The following is a 19,352-nucleotide window of genomic DNA, read 5'->3' as shown; positions in this document are numbered from 1 at the left end:
CCCCGGGTGAAGCCGGCCCAGAGAGCAGCTGTCAGGTCTGCAGCAGCCAGGCCAGGCCGATCTCCCTCTGCTACCCCAAAGGGGGTTGGTGGTGGTGGTGGGGGGGGTCCCTGCTCTGCACAGAGGGTTCAGTCTGTGATTCCCCCAGTTCCTCCCCCTCTGGGGGCTTGGAGGGAGGGGGCTCTTCTCTTCCCCTCCTGCCCCTTCCTGAGGGGGAGGGTCCCCACTAACACCTGCTCCCCCCGAGGTGGGACCAGGTGCTGATGAACCAGCCAGGGTCTGGTTGTGTGGGTCAAAACACACGTGCGGGGGTCCCCTCCTCTGAAACTGGCCAGGATAGGGGGGGGCGCCCACTTCCCACCCTAGGCAGGGTGGAGAGGCCAGCAGCTCAGGGGGTCTGGACGCCAGTTATCCCACCGGGCACTCCTGGGGGGAAGTTCGCAGCCCCCGCGGGAGCTCATGACATCACTCCCGCTCCCCTACCCCGCCCAGAGCCACACTCCGTGAATGGTGAATGCACTTTAATAGCCCCCGGGCGGCTCGGGAAGGGCCCGGCTCAGCCCCCGACCCCACGCTGCTCAGTCCACCAGCAGGCCGCGGCTCACCTCGGGGAAGAGGCTGAAGAAGCCCTGGAAGGAGAGAGGCAGAGATCAGGGCTGGGGCCAGGGCCGGGTCAGGCCAGCCAGGGAGCCCGGGGGGGGGCTGGGGGAGGAACAGCTGCTCCCCGTTCAGTTATACAAGCGTTACCATGGCAACCAGCTACTCACTTCGTGCTGGATGATGTTGCCATAGTAACCAATCACTGACTCAAGGCCACTGCAGGTTGCTATGGTAACCATTCAGGGATGAAAATGGCCAGGGAGGGGCTGGAGCGGAGGGGGGGAGGGGGGGCAAGGGCAGCAGGACCTGGCTGAATGTCCACAGAGCGTCAGCACATGTGTGGGGTGGGGACCCAGGGGCTGCAGGGGACCCTGGTACTTAACCCGGAAGCACCCTGAGATGGAAGGGATGCGGGGGGATGGGTCGGGGGCAGAGGAGTGCAGGGGGACAGGGTGGGGGGGGATGGGCTTTAGGGGTGGGGTGCAGGGGGACAGGGGGGTGGGATGGGCTTCGGGGGTGGGGTGCAGGGGGACAGGGGGGTGGGGGGTGGGCTGCAGGGGGGTGGGGCGCAGGGGGTGCTCTCACCTGGAAGAGGGGGATGCTCTGCAGTCCCTGGAGCTGTAGGGGTGCAGGGGGACAGGGGGTGGGGGGAAGGGCTTCGGGGGTGGGGTGTGGAGGGACAGGGGGTGGGGGGGCAGAGGGGGTGGGGCGATGGGCTGCAGGGGGGTGGCGCGCAGGGGGTGCTCTCACCTGGAAGAGGGGGATGCTCTGCAGTCCCTGGAGCTGTACGGGTGCAGGGGGACAGGGGGTGGGGTGCAGGGGGGCAGAGGGGGTGGGGGGATGGGCTGCAGGGGGGTGGGGCACAGAGGGTGCTCTCACCTGGAAGAGGGGGATGCTCTGCAGTCCCTGGAGCTGTAGGGGTGCAGGGGGACAGGGGGTGGGGTGTGGGGGGGCAGAGGGGGTGGGGGATGGGCTGCAGGGGGGTGGGGCGCAGGGGGTGCTCTCACCTGGAAGAGGGTGATGCTCTGCAGCACGCTGGAGGTGCAGCACATCTCGCGGATCGAGTGCATGGCCAGCTGCGGGCAGCCGATGTCCAGGACCCGCAGCCCCAGGCGGGAGGCCAGGATGGGCCCGATGGTGGTCCCGCAGGGCACATCGTTCCGCACCATGAACTCCTGGGACGGGCAGAAGAACAGGGGGGGCGGGGGGTGGGGGGAAGAGTAAGGACCATTCCCCCAACTCCTCAGCCCCCATGAGTGCCTTGGGGAGCAGCCCCAGGCAGGCTGGGCTCCCAGCTAACCACGGCCTTGGCATTCCACTGACGAGCCCAGATAACGACCCTCGGGGCTCAGTGCAGACCCGACATCCTGGGGCAGGCGGGCTGTGAGCCCCTCAGCGCTGCCCCCTCCCGCCCCAGGCTGCCCCAGGGGAGGGGGCAACAGAGCAGGGGAGCAGAGGTTCCTCGCCGGGCAGCCATTCATCTGGGGGGCTTCCCTGGGCTGCCCTGCTACCCCAGTGACTCGGGTGGGGGGGCACGCAGACCCCTCCTGGTTGCTATAGAAACCCCACGGCGAGCAAGGAGGGAGGGGATGGCATGGAAGGGGCAGTGCAGGGTGAACCGGCCCCTGGGGAATGGGAGCATCTGGCCCCATCGCTTCCCTCCCTGCCGGCCCTTGGCTCGGGCTGGGGTGTCCTCTCCCTCGGACTGCGTTCAGCCCTGGGGGTCTCGGCTCTGCAGCCAGCACTGCGGGTCCCCTCATGGGGTGTAAGCGGCAGAGCCGCCGCACAGACACCCACGGACGAGGGGCGTCCCCCAGCCCTGCCATCCCACTGGGGGGGAGCGGGGGGCAACAAGGGACGTGCACCAGCACCCCCTGCAGACGAGTGTGGGAATGTTTTGAGCTTGCTCTAGGACGACCGTGGGGCTGTTCTCCGGCCTGTGCCGTACAGGGGGTCAGAAGAGATGGTCCCCCAAGTGCCTTCTGGCCTTGGAACCTGGGACTATTCCAGCTCTGGGCCTATCCCCTCGGCAGCGCCCCCCCATGGTGGGGAAGAACCGGGGGCTCCCCGGGACACGGAGAGCAGGCCAGGCATTCGGGGGCAGCCACTGAGGCTGCCTGGGCTGGAACCAGCATCTCTGAACGGAAACCTCAGTGACCGAGCACTGACTACGGCAAGTTACTGCCCTGCACGCCTCTCGGCAGGCCGGGCTGGAGAACAAAGGCAGAAGGGGTCCGAAGAGAGGCTAGGCAGGAGGGGAGGCCAGCCCAGGGGAGCTAGGGAAGCAGGGCACGGGGGGCTTCCATCCACAGGAACTCAGGAAAGAACCCTACAAAAAGTAGAACCCAACCGATGACTAAGGAGCATGGAACAGCCCACGCCGGAGCCACAGGCTGAGCTCACGGAGCAGGGGCATGACAAGCAGCACGAGGAGGGGCTGCGAACACATTCGGAGCAAGGGCAGGTCCTCTGCCGAGCGGGGAAGGCGCCAGTAACTGGTGCTCAAGAAGCTGAGGTGTTTAATGTCTATTTTGCTTCAGGCTTCACTAGAAAGGTTCACGGTGACCAGACACTCCACACAATCACTGTGAGCAACAAGGGGGACGGACGAAGCCAGCAGAGGGAAGGAGCAGGTTCGTGACGATTTGGAGGAGTTGGGCTTATCCAGGCCGGCAGGGGCTGTGACATTCAGCCGAGGCTACTTAAGGAGTTAGCCGAAGCAATCGGAACGGAGAGCAACTATTTCTGAAAGCTCCTGGAGGGCTGGAGAAGGGAAGACATGTAAAAAGGGGAGTAAGAGAACCTGGGGAGTTACAGACCCGTCAGTCTCACTTCCAGACCTGGGGAGATCCTGGAACAAATTATGAAACAATCAGTTTGTCAGCACCTGGAGGCTACTGGGGTTATAAGGAGTAGCCAGCATGGATTTGTCAAGAAAATCACGGCAAACCAACCGAACTTCCTCCTTTGACAGGGTCACTGGCCCAATGGCTGGGGGAAGCAGTGGACGGGATATATCTGGATGTCAGTAAGGCTTTTGGCACAGTCCCACGTGACATTCTCCTAAACAAACTAGGGCAATGTGGTCTAGATGAAATTACTATCCGGGGGGTGCACAACTGGCTGAAAGGCCATACCCTAAGAGTAGTTATCCAGGGTTCATTGTCAAACTGGGAGTGTGGATCTGGTGGGGTTCTGCAGGGGTCAGTCCTGGGTCTGGCACTATTCAATATTTTCAGTCATGACGTGGATAATGGAGTGGAGAGGATGCTTATGAAATGTGCAGAGGACACTAAGCTGGGAGAGGTCACAAGCACTTTGGAGGCAGGATTAGAATCCAAAGCGACCTTGAGAACTGCAGAACTGGTCTGAAATCAACAAGATGAATTCAACAGAGACAAGTGCAAAGTACCACGCGTAGGGAGGAAAACTCAGATGCACAAGTACAAACTGGGGACTAACTGGCTCAGTGGTCGCACTGCTGAAAAGGCCTGGGGGTCACAATGGAAGCAATGCAACGGCGAACAGGAGCATCGTGTGTAGACACTGGAGGTCCCTGTGCTGCTCTGCTTGGCATGGTGAGGCCTCAGCGGGAGCGCTGTGCCCAGCTCCGTGCGCTGCCCGTGAGGAAAGATGGGGGGAGCCCAGTGCCCAGCAACAAACCTGATCAAAGGTTTAGAAACCCTGATTTGTGAGCAAAGACTAAAGAGCCTGGACATGCCCAGTGTGGAGAAAGGAAGCTTGCAGGGGCCTGAGAACTGGCTTCCAATTCGTTGCGGGCTGTTCGAAAGAGCTCGGGGACTGGTTGTTCTCCGTGTCCAGAAGGCAGGACAAGCAGCAGTGGGCTGAACCTGCAGCCAGGGGGACTGAGGTTAGCGACCGGGAAAAGCTTTCCAATGCTCAGGGGAGTCACGCTCTGGAGCAGGCTCCCAAGGGGGGCTGGGGAATCCCCTTCACTGCGGGTTTTGAAGAAAAGGGCTGAACAAACTCCTGTCCCAGATGCTCGAGGCTCCCTTGGTTCAGTCACAGAGCAGGGATTGGGATGTCTGCAGGGCTGTCCAGCCTCACTGCAGACACCAGTTGGGAGCACTGAGCCCCCAGGCCTCACTGCAGACACTGTCTGGGAGCACTGAGCCCCCAGGGCTGCCAGGCCTCACGGCAGACACTGTCTGGGAGCACTGCACCCCAGGGCTGTCCAGCCTCACTGCAGACACTGTCTCGGATCACTGCACCCCCAGGGCTGCCAGGTATGACTGCATACACTGACTGGGAGCACTGCACCCCCAGGGTTGCCTGACCTCACTGCAGACACTGGCTTGGAGCACTGCACCCCAAAGGGGAGAACAAAGCCTCCTGCGGGTGTCTGGCCTGGCTGGACTTGTTGCAGGAAGCCATGAAAAGAGCAGGGATCACCGGTGCCCGAAGGCACAGTCTGGGAGTGGTGCAGGCCAAAGGCTGGCCCTGTGGAAGTGTGGGGGGGCCTTGGGGCACTCCTGGGAGGCTGGGCACAGACCAGACCCTGTGGTTCCCTGACTTGGAGATTCCCCAGGCAGGGAGACCATTCTGCCAGTGACCACGGGGTGTGACCGATTCATGGCCACAGCCCACAAGAGTGGGATCCCCTGGCGGCGCTCAGGCTGGCCAGGGCCAGGGCACTTACCTGCAGGGGGACGTCGACGCGGCCCGCGATCTCCCGGATCACTGCCTCGGTGACAGCCGTGGAGGCATAGCGCTGGTTACTGTTCACCTTGATCACGGGGCCCTGTGCAAACATCCAGACTCAGCCTGGCCCTGACCCCTAGCTGGGAGAGCAGCACCCCCTGGCAGCGGGACCTGCCCCAGTTCCCAGCAAAGCTGCCTGCCCTCGGCCTCCCTGAGCAGGGGTGCGGCACTGGTGTCCCATGACTGGCAAGGCTGAGGTCCTTCCCCAATCCCCTGGAGCGCCCGTGCTCTGCAGCCCAATGGGGCGCCGGCTGGGCCACACACCCAGGAACCCCGCGGGGGGCTGGCTCAAGGCTCAGCACAGGCTGCGGCGGTCTCAGAGCAGCCAGCAGACGGGGGCTTCGTGCCAAGCCAGGATCGGGGGCCCCAGGCAGCTGGCCGGAGCAAGGCAAGCACTGGGGAAGGGCCCTGGATCTGAAGAGCCTGGCCCTTGTCAGGGGGTGCAGGGAGAGCTCCCCCCAGCCCCCGCCCCGAGGGAGCCCCCAGTCCCTGCCGCAGGGAGGGGGCTGCACTCACCTTGTGGAAGGCCGGCCGGTGATTCTCCTCATGCTTGTCCCTGCAACAGAAGCGGAGCATTAGTCCTGGGCTGCCCCCAGGCCCCATCTGCTCCCCAGCCAGCCCTGGGGGCAAACTGCCCTCCCCCCGTGAGGCCTTCCCGTGCCGCTCCCCCCGGTCACTCACAGGTAGTTGGGGTGGGCAGCGTGGGCCATGTCGGCGCTGATCAGGTAGGACTTGGCCAGGGACTCCTCGAAGGCCGTCAGGTTCTGGGGTGTGGCCGAGATGCGGCGCAGGACCAGCTCCGTCAGCAGGGACTCGGCACCCTGCGCGCTCTCCGAGCCCACCTGCAGAGAGGGCCTGGTCAGCACGGCTGGCAGCAGGGGGCCTCGGACCCACCCCCAGGGCAGCCCATTCGCGGCCTGCCCCAGGACCACACAGGAACGGCGCCCCGTTTCCCCCAGGCTGTTCCTGACCCCACGTCCCAGCAGGAGCCAGATCCCCACTCCGTGGGAACGCACCTCCCTCTGCAGCTGCAACGCCAGCCTCCTGCCCCTCACTCCCGACCCGCAGCCCCCTGCTAGCCCGGCCCTGGGCTCCCCCACAGCCCCGCCAGTGCCCCTCACTCCCGACCCGCAGCCCCCTGCTAGCCCGGCCCTGGGCTCCCCCACAGCCCCGCCAGTGCCCCTCACTCCCGACCCGCAGCCCACTGCTAGCCCGGCCCTGGGCTCCCCCACAGCCCCGCCAGTGCCCCTCACTCCCGACCCACAGCCCCCTGCTAGCCCGGCCCTGGGCTCCCCCACAGCCCTGCCAGTGCCCCTCACTCCCGACCCGCAGCCCCCTGCTAGCCCGGCCCTGGGCTCCCTCCAGTGACGTTATTGACATGAACTGGGACCGTATAGACCATCGTTGCAACCAAGGTCCTGTAGTGGCACCAAATCTTGTACAAAGGGGGTCAAATATGGTGTTTAAGACAAGGTTATGACTTGCTGGTTATGATGCTGCTGTCTGTCTGTGGGTATCATTTTTGTATTTAAAGTTACAAGTATTGGCTCTGTACTGTCTGTATTTCAAACTTGTGCTCTGCTTCTGGGGGACACCCCAGACAAGTTGGGGTCAGCTCTGCCTAGCCTGCTGGGTGGCCCATTAAGGACCATCAGCAACACAACTGACCCACTGAGAGCAGGCAGACACGCCTGGGGACTCAGCCAGGTGTGCAGGGCCCTGCCTAGGGACAGAACTTGATGCATGTGTGCGTAATTGATGAGCCATGCATATATTTTTAAATTTTTTTGTGCAGAAAAAAGCTTCTGCCAAAATGTTGCTGCAGTTCTGCCTTTTGCCCACCAGAGGGCGCTGTGGCACAAGAACAGAGCAGCAGCTCCCCGCAGAAAATAACGTCTGCCCTTCCATGTTTTGCCCACCAGAGAGTGCTGTGGTGACAGAACACAGCAGCAGCTCCCAGCCAGCGAGGGAAGAAAAAGAGTCTGCCTTCTCCACAGCAGGCCAGGTCAGGAGACAGGAGCTTTGCGGAGACGGACAGCGTGGGGTGCCTGGGGGATGGTCATACAGGGGCTCATGAGGGCTAGCAGGGGAGGACAGACTGGGGCAGGGGCTAAATGGGAGTGGAGGCACAGGGCCACAGGGGGGAGGGGGTGCAAAGAGCTACATAGCAACAGGGGAGTGGCTGGGGGGCACAGAGACTCATGGGGACGGGGGAGGGAGTACTGGGATACATAGGCACAGGGGTGGCTGAGTGGGGGCACAGAGACACATGGGGAAGGGGAGGAGGTACAGAGCTACATGGGGACAGGGGGAGGGGTGCAGGACCACATGGGGATGTGGGGAGTGGGTGTCTGAGTAGGGGTGCAAGAACACATGGGGACAGCGGCACATGTGCCTGACTGAATGGGAAAGGCTAGGGGTTAGCCAGGGTCTGCATGGGGGAAGCTCCCTAACAGTCTCTCCCCGCCCCCTCAAAAAACCTGTTCCATACTTTTCACACCCATACTCAACAACCCTCCAAGTTCACACCCAGGCTCCTTCCCAGCAATTTACTTCCCTCTACCTCAGCTCCTCCGTTACCTCTGACTCCCCCAAGCCTTTACACTGCTTCTGAGGGGTGTGGGAAATACAGTTCTGTATTGTAGTTTAAATGAATTATTACTCAGAGTCCTGCATTAATATGCCTAGTAAGGAATCTATTTGTCAAAAAACATTTCCTGAATCTTTTTTGTTGTCTGTATTGTTACAGACATACTTGCTGACAAGTATTTTGAAATAAATTACCAAAAATAATTGAAACTGCTGTGATTATATTGTGTTATTCTGACAAATAAAATATGCAGAATTTTAAAATATTGTGAACAGAATTTTTAATTTTTTGGCACAGAATTCCCCCAGGAGTAGTGGAGGGGAAGGACGGTTTGCTCTCAGGGAGGCTAAGAGACATCCATGTGCATGTCGCCTGGCTGTCTGAGCAGGGATGGGTCATTAAAAAACACTGGTGGAGCCTGACCCCATATCAATGGGGAATCCCAGAAGACACAATGGCAAAGCCAGTCACAGGACACTGGCACCCACAACCAGCGCCCGAGAGGGGGTGGATTTCCTGACCTCCCCCCAGGGAGGCTGGGGAACATCCTCCAGTTTGAGGACAGAGGATGGGGGAGGAGTGAGGTAGGGGATCAGAGCTGGCTGCTGGCAGGAGTCAGGGCTCACCTGGACTCTGCCCAAGGAGGCCAGACAGAGACAGATGGAGTCTGAACAGTGGGGTTCACTACAGCTGGGATGGGCGCTGGCTGACCAGAACGGACGATGCTTTAACCTTTAATTCTCTGGGCTGAGCTAAGGTGTCCCTGTGTTGGTCCAGGTGACTAACCCGCCTGTTGGCCTGCGCTGGCTGTGTGTCCCTGCAGATCCTGGGGGAGGGGGTGCTGCCCCCCAAGATGGTACAAGTCTCCATCGGGGTCTGTCTCAGGGGGACTTGCTGCCTGGAGCTCATGGTGGGGGTGCAGGGAGGCTACAGGCCCAAAGGTCCAGCCCCAGGAGGCGGTGAAGTTGCGTGGCTTCTCCTGGAGGCGGAGACAGACCCCTTGGGGGCCTCTCTCACCGCCAGGGCCTGTCCCCACGCTGGGGCCCTGGCCCTGATCCTGGGGGTCCGTGACACCCAACATGGGATGAGTGTGCCTGGGCTATTGCCCGGCTGGTGCAGGGAAAGGCACCGGCAGTGGCTGCCCTGGGAATCTCCGGACGTGGGGGTTGGGGTGGAGGTGGGGGGGAGAAAAGATGGATCTGCTCCTCCCAGTCCCTGCCCTGCTGGGGGCGCTGTGCTGTGAAGTGCTTCAGGAGGGGGAAGAGTGCAGGTTCCCCCCTCCCAATCTCCCCGCCCCCAGCTCAGTTCTCAGCTGGAGCACGTCACCGCCCCATGTCTGCTCACCTCCTCGTTGTCGTACAGCGCGATCAGGCGGACGTTGGGCTCCCGGGAGAGGGAGCCGGGAGCCTCACAGGAGCTGATCAGGGCCTGCAGGGGACAGAACATGGGGCATTCCTGGGGCAGAGCCCACAGAGCCACCGGCCGAGCAAGCGCCGGGCAAACAGCCCCTCCACCCCGACATGTGCCTGGCCCCGCCGCCGTCCTGCCAGAAGGGGAGTCCCCACAGGGCCCTGCTGACACCCCGCCCCCCAGAGACGGGTGCAGCCGCGACCCCAGAGAGGAGCGCAGAGTCGGGGTTGGGGTGGGGCACAGTCTCCCCGGGGCAGCCCCCACTCACCTGCAGGGCGCAGTAGCAGCTGTGCAGATTGTCCAGGCGGGGGGAGAAGATGAACTCATCGAAGGCGCCACCTAATGTCTGAAAGGGAGCGAGCAAACGGAGTCCGTCATGCGGGCTGGGGGACCTGGCGGAGCCGGGCAGTCCCATCCTAGCAGGGCTCTGGGCCCAGTTCCCACCGGCGCCCCGGCTGGGCCCCTGCACGCATGCACAGAGCCAGGTGCTTGGGCGCTGCCCCACCACGCCCTGGGCAAGTCCCACCCTCCAGGAGCGGGGCTGCAGGGGTACCGGCACCCTGGGGAGCCCGGCTCCTGCCCCAGCTGCACACCGCCTGAGGACTGACCCCAGCCCTGCGTGGGGATTGCCCTGGGGGCTCTGCTGCAGGGAGTGGGGGGCAGCCTCCGAGGCGGGCACAAGCTGGGGACTGGCTTGGCTGGGACCTCAGGGCACGTGTGGATGAGCCGCGGGCGTCCCTCCATGCCAGGCTCCCGAGCGCTCACTCCCAGAGGTTGGGGGCCGCAGACATTCGGCCTGAGGAGTGCAGACACCAGGCCCTGAAGGCTGGGGGGGCGCAGCAGAGGCTGCTCCCAGGGGAAGTGCACAGCAGCCACACTGGCCCCAGGAGGGAGCTGGTGCGGGAAGGACAGTGGGGGACGGTGGAGCCCCGCGGGGAGGTCAAGAGCAGGGACCCCACGTCACCATCAGCAGCAGAGCAGGCAGCCTAGTCGCAACCCTGGCCACACAGATGCAGTGTCTGCAGCAGTCCAGTGTGCCTCCTAGAATCACAGACTATCCGGGTGGGAAGGGACCTCAGCAGGTATCTAGTCCAACCCCTGCTCAAAGCAGGATCAACCCCAACTAAATCATCCCAGCCAGGGCTTTGTCAAGCCGGGCCTTAAACACCTCAAAGGATGGAGACTCCACCTCCTCCCTAGGGAAATCGATGAGGTTCAACAAGGACAAGTGCAGAGTCCTGCACTTAGGACGGAAGAACCCAATGCACAGCTACAGACTAGGGACCGAATGGCTCGGCAGCAGTTCTGCAGAAAAGGACCTAGGGGTGACAGTGGACGAGAAGCTGGATATGAGTCAGCAGTGTGCCCTTGTTGCCAAGAAGGCCAATGGCATTTTGGGATGTATAAGTAGGGGCATTGCCAGCAGATCGAGGGACGTGATCATTCCCCTCTATTCGACATTGGTGAGGCCTCATCTGGAGTACTGTGTCCAGTTTTGGGCCCCTCACTACAAGAAGGATGTGGAAAAATTGGAAAGCGTCCAGCGGAGGGCAACAAAAATGATTAGGGGTCTGGAACACAAGACTTATGAGGAGAGGCTGAGGGAGCTGGGATTGTTTAGCCTGCAGAAGAGAAGAATGAGGGGGGATTTGATAGCTGCTTTCAACTACCTGAAAGGGGGTTCCAGAGAGGATGGATCTAGGCTGTTCTCAGTGGTGGCAGATGACAGAACAAGGAGTAGTGGTCTCAAGTTGCAGTGAGGAGGTCTAGGTTGGATATTAGGAAAAACTTTCACGAGGAGGGTGGTGACGCACTGGAATGCGTTGCCTAGGGAGGTGGTGGAATCTCCTTCCTTAGAGGTTTTTAAGGTCCGGTTTGACAAAGCCCTGGCTGGGATGATTTAGTGGGGATTGGCCCTGCTTTGAGCAGGGGGTTGGACTAGATACCTCCTGAGGTCCCTTCCAGCCCTGATCTCTGATTCTATGGGGCTGGGGGAGGCACCCTCCTCCTGAGCAGCGCACTGCTCCCTCCCAGGTGTCTCAGCTGGACTTGCTGGGCGGGGTGCAGCAGGAGGCTGGCGCCCACAGGTCCAGCCTAGGAGGTGGGGAGGCCGCGTGGGTCATCCCAGGGAAAGAGTGGGACCCTGGGGGGTCTGGCCCATCACACCAAGGGACTGACCCAAAGCTGGGGGCATAGCCCCGATCCTGTGGATCTGTGACAACATGAAGGATGGTCCCTGCCTCCTCCCAACCCAGGCAGCTCATCACCAGCAGGGCAGGGACCCTTGCAGCAGATTTTACCCTCAGCCCTGTGCCAGTCAGCCTGGGGCTGGAGGGAGAAGCCGCTGCCTTGCCATTGCCTGGCCCCCCCGGCTGGGTCCTGGTCACTCACCGCTGGCTGCGTATCCGCCAGACACAGCTCCATCTCCACGATCTGCTCCGGCTTCACGCCCAGCTGGGAGCAGAGCAGGGATAGCAGGACGGGGGCATGCCGCTCCGTCTGGGGAGAGAGCAGAGCCCCCCAGGGGAGGTGAATGCTGTGGACAGGCCATGAGACCCCCGTCCCCGCAGGGCAGCACCGCCTGGCCCCAGTCCCCCCGACTCTCCCAGGAACACTGCAGCTCCTGGCTGGGTTTCCCCTGTCCCAGGGCCCCCCGGCATGCCGAGCAGGGGACACTCGGTGCACAAACCCACATGATGGGGAGCTGGGCTCTGACACCCCCAGGGGACCTCCTGCCTCACCTGGGCATCAGCAGTGCAGGGAGCCCCAGCCTTGGGTGCCCCCTTCTCCAGCTCCTCCTGGATGGTAGTGGCCAGGATGGGCACCCTGCGGGGAAAAGGGCTTGGTTGGTCACCTGGGCATTTCCAACCCTGCTCGGCTGCTCCCACATCCTGGGGCAATCGCCAGAGCAAGCCCTTCCCCGGGCGCGCCCTTGCCCTGCTCCCCGGGGGCTCACCAGCCAACTGGCAGAGAAAGGGGTGTCAGACGCCGATGCCCTGGGAGTGACTGAGGGGGAAGCCCTGCCCCAGGCTTGCGATCCACCCCCCATCTCTGTGCCCCCCACGGTACCCTGCGCCTCCCAGGCAGCCCCCCAGACCTGGCAGCATGTGCTCCGGGAACACCTGGGCTGTGAGCTGGCTGGAGAGGGTCCCACCACACAGGGCAAGAGCAGGAAGCTCCGCCAGGCCGTGGAGCCCTCTCGGCACACAGCCGGGCCAGGCCCCTGGGGAGAGCACGGGGAACATTAGTGCCCATGCTCTGGCGTGGGATGGGGACGCCTGCCCCACTGAACCCTCCTGCTCTGGGCGAGCCCCGGGGGGCGGCTCACAGGTGCTGCTCCGTGTTGGGCCCAAAGCTCTCGTTGACACTGCGCTGCAGGTGGATGGCCAGGTTGGGGATGCGCAGGACGGGCCGCTCCGCCCACACCAGCCGCTGCTCCAGCCGCCCCGCAGCCAGCTCCTGAAAGCACAGCAGGGAGGGCGGGTCAGGGAGCCCTTCCCAGGGACCTCCCCATGCCCACCCACAGGAGTCAGCCCTCCTCCAGGGGAAGGGCAGGGATGGGGGCTGGAAGGATCTAATCCATGGGGTGAGGGTCTCTGCCTGCCTGGGGCGTTCCCTCTGCACCTGCCTGCCCAGCTGCCCACCATGTGGGGTGAAGAGGGCGGCAGTGCCGGACCCCTGCCCATATCCCTGCAGACGGGGGAGGTGTGTGTTCCCCGCGTGGGGTAGGGAGTCGGAACCTGCTGACTTCCGAGGGGGAGCGTGGGTGTGACAGATGGACAGACGGACTCTAGGATCCGGGATGCGTGGACGGGAGTGGATCCCACCACGAGCTGTGACCTGCAGACACGGAGCTGCGGGCCGGGAGCGGCTCCCAGCCCAGCCCAGGCTCACCTTTACGATCACCCGCCCGGCCACAGTCAGGTCCCGGTCGAACCACGTGTTCCAAATCCCACCTCCATAGGTCTCCACGCCCACCTGCACCAGGCCCACGTGGCCTCTCTTGGAGCGACGCTTCACCTGTGCGAGAGCCAGCAGCCCATCACCAGCCAGCGGGCCGGGCACTGCTCATGAGGGGGCACCTTTGGCTCAGCCCCCCGGGCCCTGGCAGCAGCAGTGGGGAGGCCACCAAGGACGGGGCTCTGGGATGGGCATGAAGCCAGGCCCTGGGGGCGGGAGAGCGAGGCTCCATGAGATCCTGCCCCACGGCAATCCCAGCCTGGGTGAGGCCCCAGAGCCGGGCAGGGCTGGGTGTCCAGCACCCGGCAGGGTAGGGGGTGCTCCAGAGGGACCCGGGGGAAGGGATCCAGGCAGAGGCCAGGGAGTGGCGGGTGATGGGGCAGGCAAGGACGGAGCCCCAGGGAAACCAGCGCGGGTCAGGCTGGACGCGCCCCAGAGGAACCAGCACGGGTGGAGCTGGGGAACCGGGGCCGGTCGGGTCGGGCTGGACACGCCCCAGGGGAACCGGGGCGGGGCGGGCCGGGTGAGGCTGGAGGCGCCCCAGGGGAACCGGGGCGGGGCGGGAGGAGGCAGCTGGCGTCCCGGGTGCGAGGGGTCCCTCACCCTGAGGCAGGGGCTGTCCGTGTGGGCGCCAATCAGACTGAAGCCGTTGCCAGGCTGGTACCGGCCCCCGACGGCGAAGGCGATCAGGGTGGAGTGGTTCCGGGTCACGAAGTACTGAGAGAAAAGGGGAGAGGCAGCAGTGGTGGTGTTGGCCTAAGCCCATCCCAATGGCTTCGGGGCCAGGGCCCCCTCAGCCCTTTCCCGGAGGTGGGGAGAAGTTGGGCCCACCCCACCAAGCTGCCCCCTCGCCCCACAAATGCACTGTGCCCCCAAAGCCACAGGCCAGGGCAACAAGAGCACCCCATGTCCCCAGCCCGTGCCCTAGGCAGCCCCCTACCCTACCTTGTGCTCGGGCTGGATGTCCCAGTGCTCAGCCTCCTTCAGCTCCCAGAACCCCGCCTGCAGCAGGCGGCTCCGGCATTCGGCAACCACTGCGGGGAACCACACAAACCGCCACGCTAACTGCTTATAGTCACTTAAAGTCTACCGTTCTGCACCCCAAAGCAACACCCTGGCCTCCCCAGATTTGCCACAGCGATAGGACGATGATGCGTTTGGTACGAAGTCTGCCTTGTGAGGTGTCATTTTAAAAGTCTTGATCTGTTGCCCATGACTCTCCCGTTGGATTGTATGCGCTGTCATTGTATCTGGAGTCCGAATTGTATCCGTGTGAGCCTCTGAAACCTGCCGGGAGCTTAAAAACACCCACCAGCAGCCCTTCAGGTGCAACAATAAAAAGGCCAACCGGTGCTGACGGCCCACTGAGGGGAACACACACTCACAGGAACTGGGTACAGTGGAAACCCCTCGGAGAGCGACTACACAACAGGGACTGTTGGACTCCTAGCAAAGGATCTTTCCAGCAAGCTGGAAGAAGCCATAAAAGGGGGGAAGCGACATCATCACTGGCATCACTCCCCCCCCAACTCAGCTCCTGGAAAGATGCCTGGAAAACCAAGGACTGCGTGGGGGCAGGGGGCCCAGCGGAAGGAGGGAATCCCAGCCTGTGTATGGAAGATTGGTGAGCCGCTTGTACCAGTGGGATGCTTGGGTCAAATCCTCTCTAGTTTATAACTCGCAGCTTGCCGTTTGGTTCTGCTTCTTAGGTGATCTACTCTGATCTGTCCCCTTATTGCTTAGAATCACTTAAAATCTACCTTTCTGTCGTCAAAAAATCTGTTTTGTATTTTTTACCTAAGACAGTGCGCGCAGGGAAATCTGCTCAGGAACAGGGGCTGGTGCAGGACACCTCCACATGGAGGTAGGGGTGGACTGGGTCATAACTAACACTGGCCAGGCTTCTGCCCAGGGCTTGATGGTACAGTTCTGGGGCGCAAAGCTGGGAAGCTGGGGGGCACTGGCTGGGGCCTCTCTATTGAGGGTTCATGAGTGGGTAGGAGAAGCATTCCTGTAACTCAGCAAAGCGCGTGCCTGCCTGGGGATGGCTGTGTGAGTGCAGGACCTGGAGGGGTCTGCAGCTTGTCACAGCATCACAGTGGGATAGGGAGCCCAGGCTGGTGAGACAGAGGACTCCGCAGTACCCCAGTTCCAGGTTGCACCCCGGGGAAGTCCGTCACAATGGGCAGCACGGAGACTGAGCCCATCCCTGGGCCATGCCAGCCCCTCCCCCGTAGGGGGCAGTGGGCACCGACGGCAGGAAAGTGGTTCTGCTCCTCTGCCAGCCGGTGCCTCGCCAGGGTGCTGTGCCTGAGCGGGTGTGAGAAGGGTCCATACAGAGCAGCGCATGGGCATCGCAGCCCCCGCCCCCTTGGGCCATCCCCACTCAGCCCCACAGCCCCACTGTCTGGAGGGCAGGGATTTTGCAGGGTCCTCTGCAGGGGAGTGCAGACTCTCCAGTCGTGGCAGGCGGTTAAGAGGGCAGCTCCCCCCGCACAGCACCTGGCTCGGGTGCCAAGCACCTGGGGAATCGGCCCTGCCTGTGCTGATAAGAGTCTGGGAGTGGACTTTGCTTCGGGTCAGGGAGTGGGGAGCAAGGAGGAAACAGCCTCCCCCCCAAACCCCCGCCACCCCGGATCCTCATGCACTCAGCAGGGCTGGGCAGCTGGCACTGGGAGCCCCCCGGCTTGGAATTCCCAACCTGCTCTGTCACCAAACCTTCCCCCCCACCCCCCCAGACTGCACACTCTGCGGCTGCTGCCCGGGGAGGGGATGGGGGGACTCCACCCTGCCGCGTCCCGCAGGCTTCTGATAAACAAGTGGGGACGCTGGCTCCTTGCAGCCCTGCCGCGTCCCCTGCCTGGCTGCAGGCCCTGGCTCCGGGCAGGGGGAGCGGGCACCTAGGGGAGAGAGGCGGGGGGCGGAGGGGGGCAGCCTGGGGCAGGAGAACAGGCGTTGTGACACCGGGGTGCGGAGGGAGCCGTGCCAGGGCAGTGTGAGAAATGGGCCCGGTGCCCAGGAGCCGGGCGTGGGCAGCAATGTCCCAGGTTTAACACCCTGGTGAGTCTGGCCAGTCTCTCCCCCTACCCCACCAGCTGGGGAGTCTCTGCTACCCCCACCAGCCCCATGGGAATAGAGGCTTGAGCCGGGAGGGGGCGAAGGGGCCCCCGGAGGGGTGTGGGTAGCTCGGTGTTGCCGTCCAGCTCCAACAGGCACTGCCAGGGGGCAGCTCTCTGTCGATGGGGTGACAGCCTGGACAGGGCAGCAGCTGCAGGCTCAGGGGGGCCCCGCCCCGGGCGCAACCCCTTTTCCCCCAGGCTCCCCCAGCCCCTTACCATGGTAGGGGGAGGGGCCCCGATTCACAAAGTTCAGGAACTTCTGGGCCGCCGCCTGCACGGAGTCCTTGGCCACGGACGCCTGGTGGGCACAGGGGCGCGTTACTGTGGCGAACAGGGACGGAGGGACCCCCTGCCTGGCCCCCCACTGACGGGTGAGGCGATACCGGGCTCACACAGCCCCATGGCACACAGCCCCAAGGCGGGCCCCCGAGCGCATCGCCCACGGACCAACCCGAGAGCTCAGGGACACCGGCACCAACGGGTCACGAGTCAACCTCGTCCCAACGGCAGCCTCTGGCTGTGCCCAGCCCGAACACCCCTGGGGTCCGCACCCAACCTGCGCCCAGCCCGAACCCCCCGTGTGACCCCCCGGGGGCCACACCCAGCCCGCGCCCAGCCCGAACCCCCCGTGGGATCCCCTGGGGGCCGCACCCAACCCGCGCCCAGCCTGAACCCCCCGTGGGACCCCCCAGGGACCATGCCCGGACCGCGCCCAGCCCGAACCCCCCGTGGGACCCCCCTGGGGGCCACACCCAGCCCGCGCCCAGCCCAACCCCCCCGTGTAAACCCCCAGGGAGCCGTGCCCGGACCGTGCCCAGCCCGAACCCCCCCGGGGGCCACACCCAGCCTGCGCCCAGCCTGAACCCCCCGTGGGACCCCCCAGGGACCATGCCCGGACCGCGCCCAGCCCGAACCCCCCGTGGGACCCCCCTGGGGGCCGCACCCAGCCCGAACCCCCCGTGGGCCGCCCCCAGCCCGTGCCCAGCCCGAACCCCCCGTGGGACCCCCCTGGGGGCCGCACCCAGCCCGAACCCCCCGGGGGCCGCCCCCAGCCCGCGCCCAGCCCGAACCCCCCGTGGGACCCCCCTGGGGGCCGCGCCCAGCCCGAACGCCCCGGGGGCCGCCCCCAGCCCGCGCCCAGCCCGAACCCCCCGTGGGACCCCCCTGGGGGCCGCGCCCAGCCCGAACCCCCCGTGGGACCCCCCTGGGGGCCGCGCCCAGCCCGAACCCCCCGTGGGACCCCCCTGGGGGCCGCGCCCAGCCCGAACCCCCCGGGGGCCGCCCCCAGCCCGCGCCCAGCCCGAACCCCCCGTGGGACCCCCCTGGGGGCCGCGCCCAGCCCGAACCCCCCGTGGGACCCCCCCGGGGGCCGCCCCCAGCCCGAACCCCCCGTGGGACCCCCCGGGGCCGCGCCCGGACCGCGCCCAGCCCGAACCCCCCGTGGGACCCCCCGGGGCCGCGCCCGGACCGCGCCCAGCCCGAACCCCCCGTGGGACCCCCCTGGGGGCCGCACCCAGCCCGAACCCCCCGTGGGCCGCCCCCAGCCCGTGCCCAGCCCGAACCCCCCGTGGGACCCCCCTGGGGGCCGCACCCAGCCCGAACCCCCCGGGGGCCGCCCCCAGCCCGCGCCCAGCCCGAACCCCCCGTAGGACCCCCCTGGGGGCCGCGCCCAGCCCGAACGCCCCGGGGGCCGCCCCCAGCCCGCGCCCAGCCCGAACCCCCCGTGGGACCCCCCTGGGGGCCGCGCCCAGCCCGAACCCCCCGTGGGACCCCCCTGGGGGCCGCACCCAGCCCGAACCCCCCGGGGGCCGCCCCCAGCCCGCGCCCAGCCCGAACCCCCCGTGGGACCCCCCCGGGGGCCGCCCCCAGCCCGAACCCCCCGTGGGACCCCCCGGGGCCGCGCCCGGACCGCGCCCAGCCCGAACCCCCCGTGGGACCCCCCGGGGCCGCGCCAGGGGGTCCCCAAGGGTCGGCTCCGTCCCCGGCACCTGCATGATCCCGGCCCCGGCTCCGCCCCGGACACCGGCGCCGAGCGGGGCGGGCTCCGGGGCCCCCTGCGGGCCGGGAGGAGCAAACACAGCCCCGGGCCCCATAGATCCGCCCCATGGACCGCCCCCATCGCCCCCCCGGCGCTCCCCCCCCGCCCCGTGGAGCCCCCCCGGCCCCCCTCGCCCCACGGACCTGCCCCATGTCTCCCCATTGCCAGATGGGGCCCCCAGCCTGCCCCCCACCCCTGGGCTGCCCATGTCCCCCCACAGCCCCATAGACCCCACCCCAGCCTGCCCCTTGTCCCCACACTGCCCTATATACCCCCCAGCCTGCCCCACACACCCCCTCCAGCCTGCCCCATGTCTCTCCCCCGCCCTATCGAGCCCCCCGGGCTGCCCCCCATGTCCCCCCACTACCCCATAGACCCCACCCCAGTCTGCCCCATGTCCCCACACTGCCCTATATACCCCCCAGCCTGCCCCACACCCCCCCTCCAGCCTGCCCCATGTCTCTCCCCCGCCCTATCGAGCCCCCCGGGCTGCCCCCCATGTCCCCCCACAGCCCCATAGACCCCACCCCAGCCTGGCCTATGTCCCCACACTGCCCTATATACCCCCCAGCCTGCCCCACACCCCCCCTCCAGCCTGCCCCATGTCTCTCCCCCGCCCTATCGAGCCCCCCGGGCTGCCCCCCATGTCCCCCCACTACCCCATAGACCCCACCCCAGCCTGGCCTATGTCCCCACACTGCCCTATATACCCCCCAGCCTGCCCCACACCCCCCCTCCAGCCTGCCCCATGTCTCTCCCCCGCCCTATCGAGCCCCCCGGGCTGCCCCCCATGTCCCCCCACTACCCCATAGACCCCACCCCAGCCTGCCCCCCACCCCTGGGCTGCCCATGTCCCCCCACAGCCCCATAGACCCCACCCCAGCCTGCCCCTTGTCCCCACACTGCCCTATAT

General features: G+C 65.2%; 1 protein-coding gene across 1 annotated transcript; it reads right to left on the bottom strand.

Moving 5' to 3' along the window:
- Positions 1-506: 506 nt before the first annotated feature.
- On the bottom strand, positions 507-18,494 carry DNPEP (aspartyl aminopeptidase; the record flags this gene model as incomplete). Its single annotated transcript, XM_084644060.1, has 15 exons — positions 507-629; positions 1,608-1,775; positions 5,261-5,362; positions 5,839-5,878; positions 6,004-6,164; positions 9,257-9,340; positions 9,591-9,668; positions 11,714-11,821; positions 12,064-12,148; positions 12,651-12,781; positions 13,217-13,342; positions 13,886-13,999; positions 14,228-14,316; positions 16,618-16,699; positions 18,390-18,494. The coding sequence occupies 15 exons, from the start codon at positions 18,492-18,494 to the stop codon at positions 579-581; spliced, it is 1,524 nt and encodes a 507-aa protein (XP_084500186.1). The 3' UTR covers positions 507-578.
- Between the last annotated feature and the right edge of the window lie 858 nt (positions 18,495-19,352).

The sequence above is a fragment of the Lepidochelys olivacea genome (assembly GCF_965140295.1).
Source record: "Lepidochelys olivacea isolate rLepOli2 genome assembly, chromosome: 11".
Taxonomy (NCBI): domain Eukaryota; kingdom Metazoa; phylum Chordata; order Testudines; family Cheloniidae; genus Lepidochelys; species Lepidochelys olivacea.
Note: the sequence above shows the minus strand (reverse complement) of the source record. Positions and strands in the feature narration are given on the sequence as shown.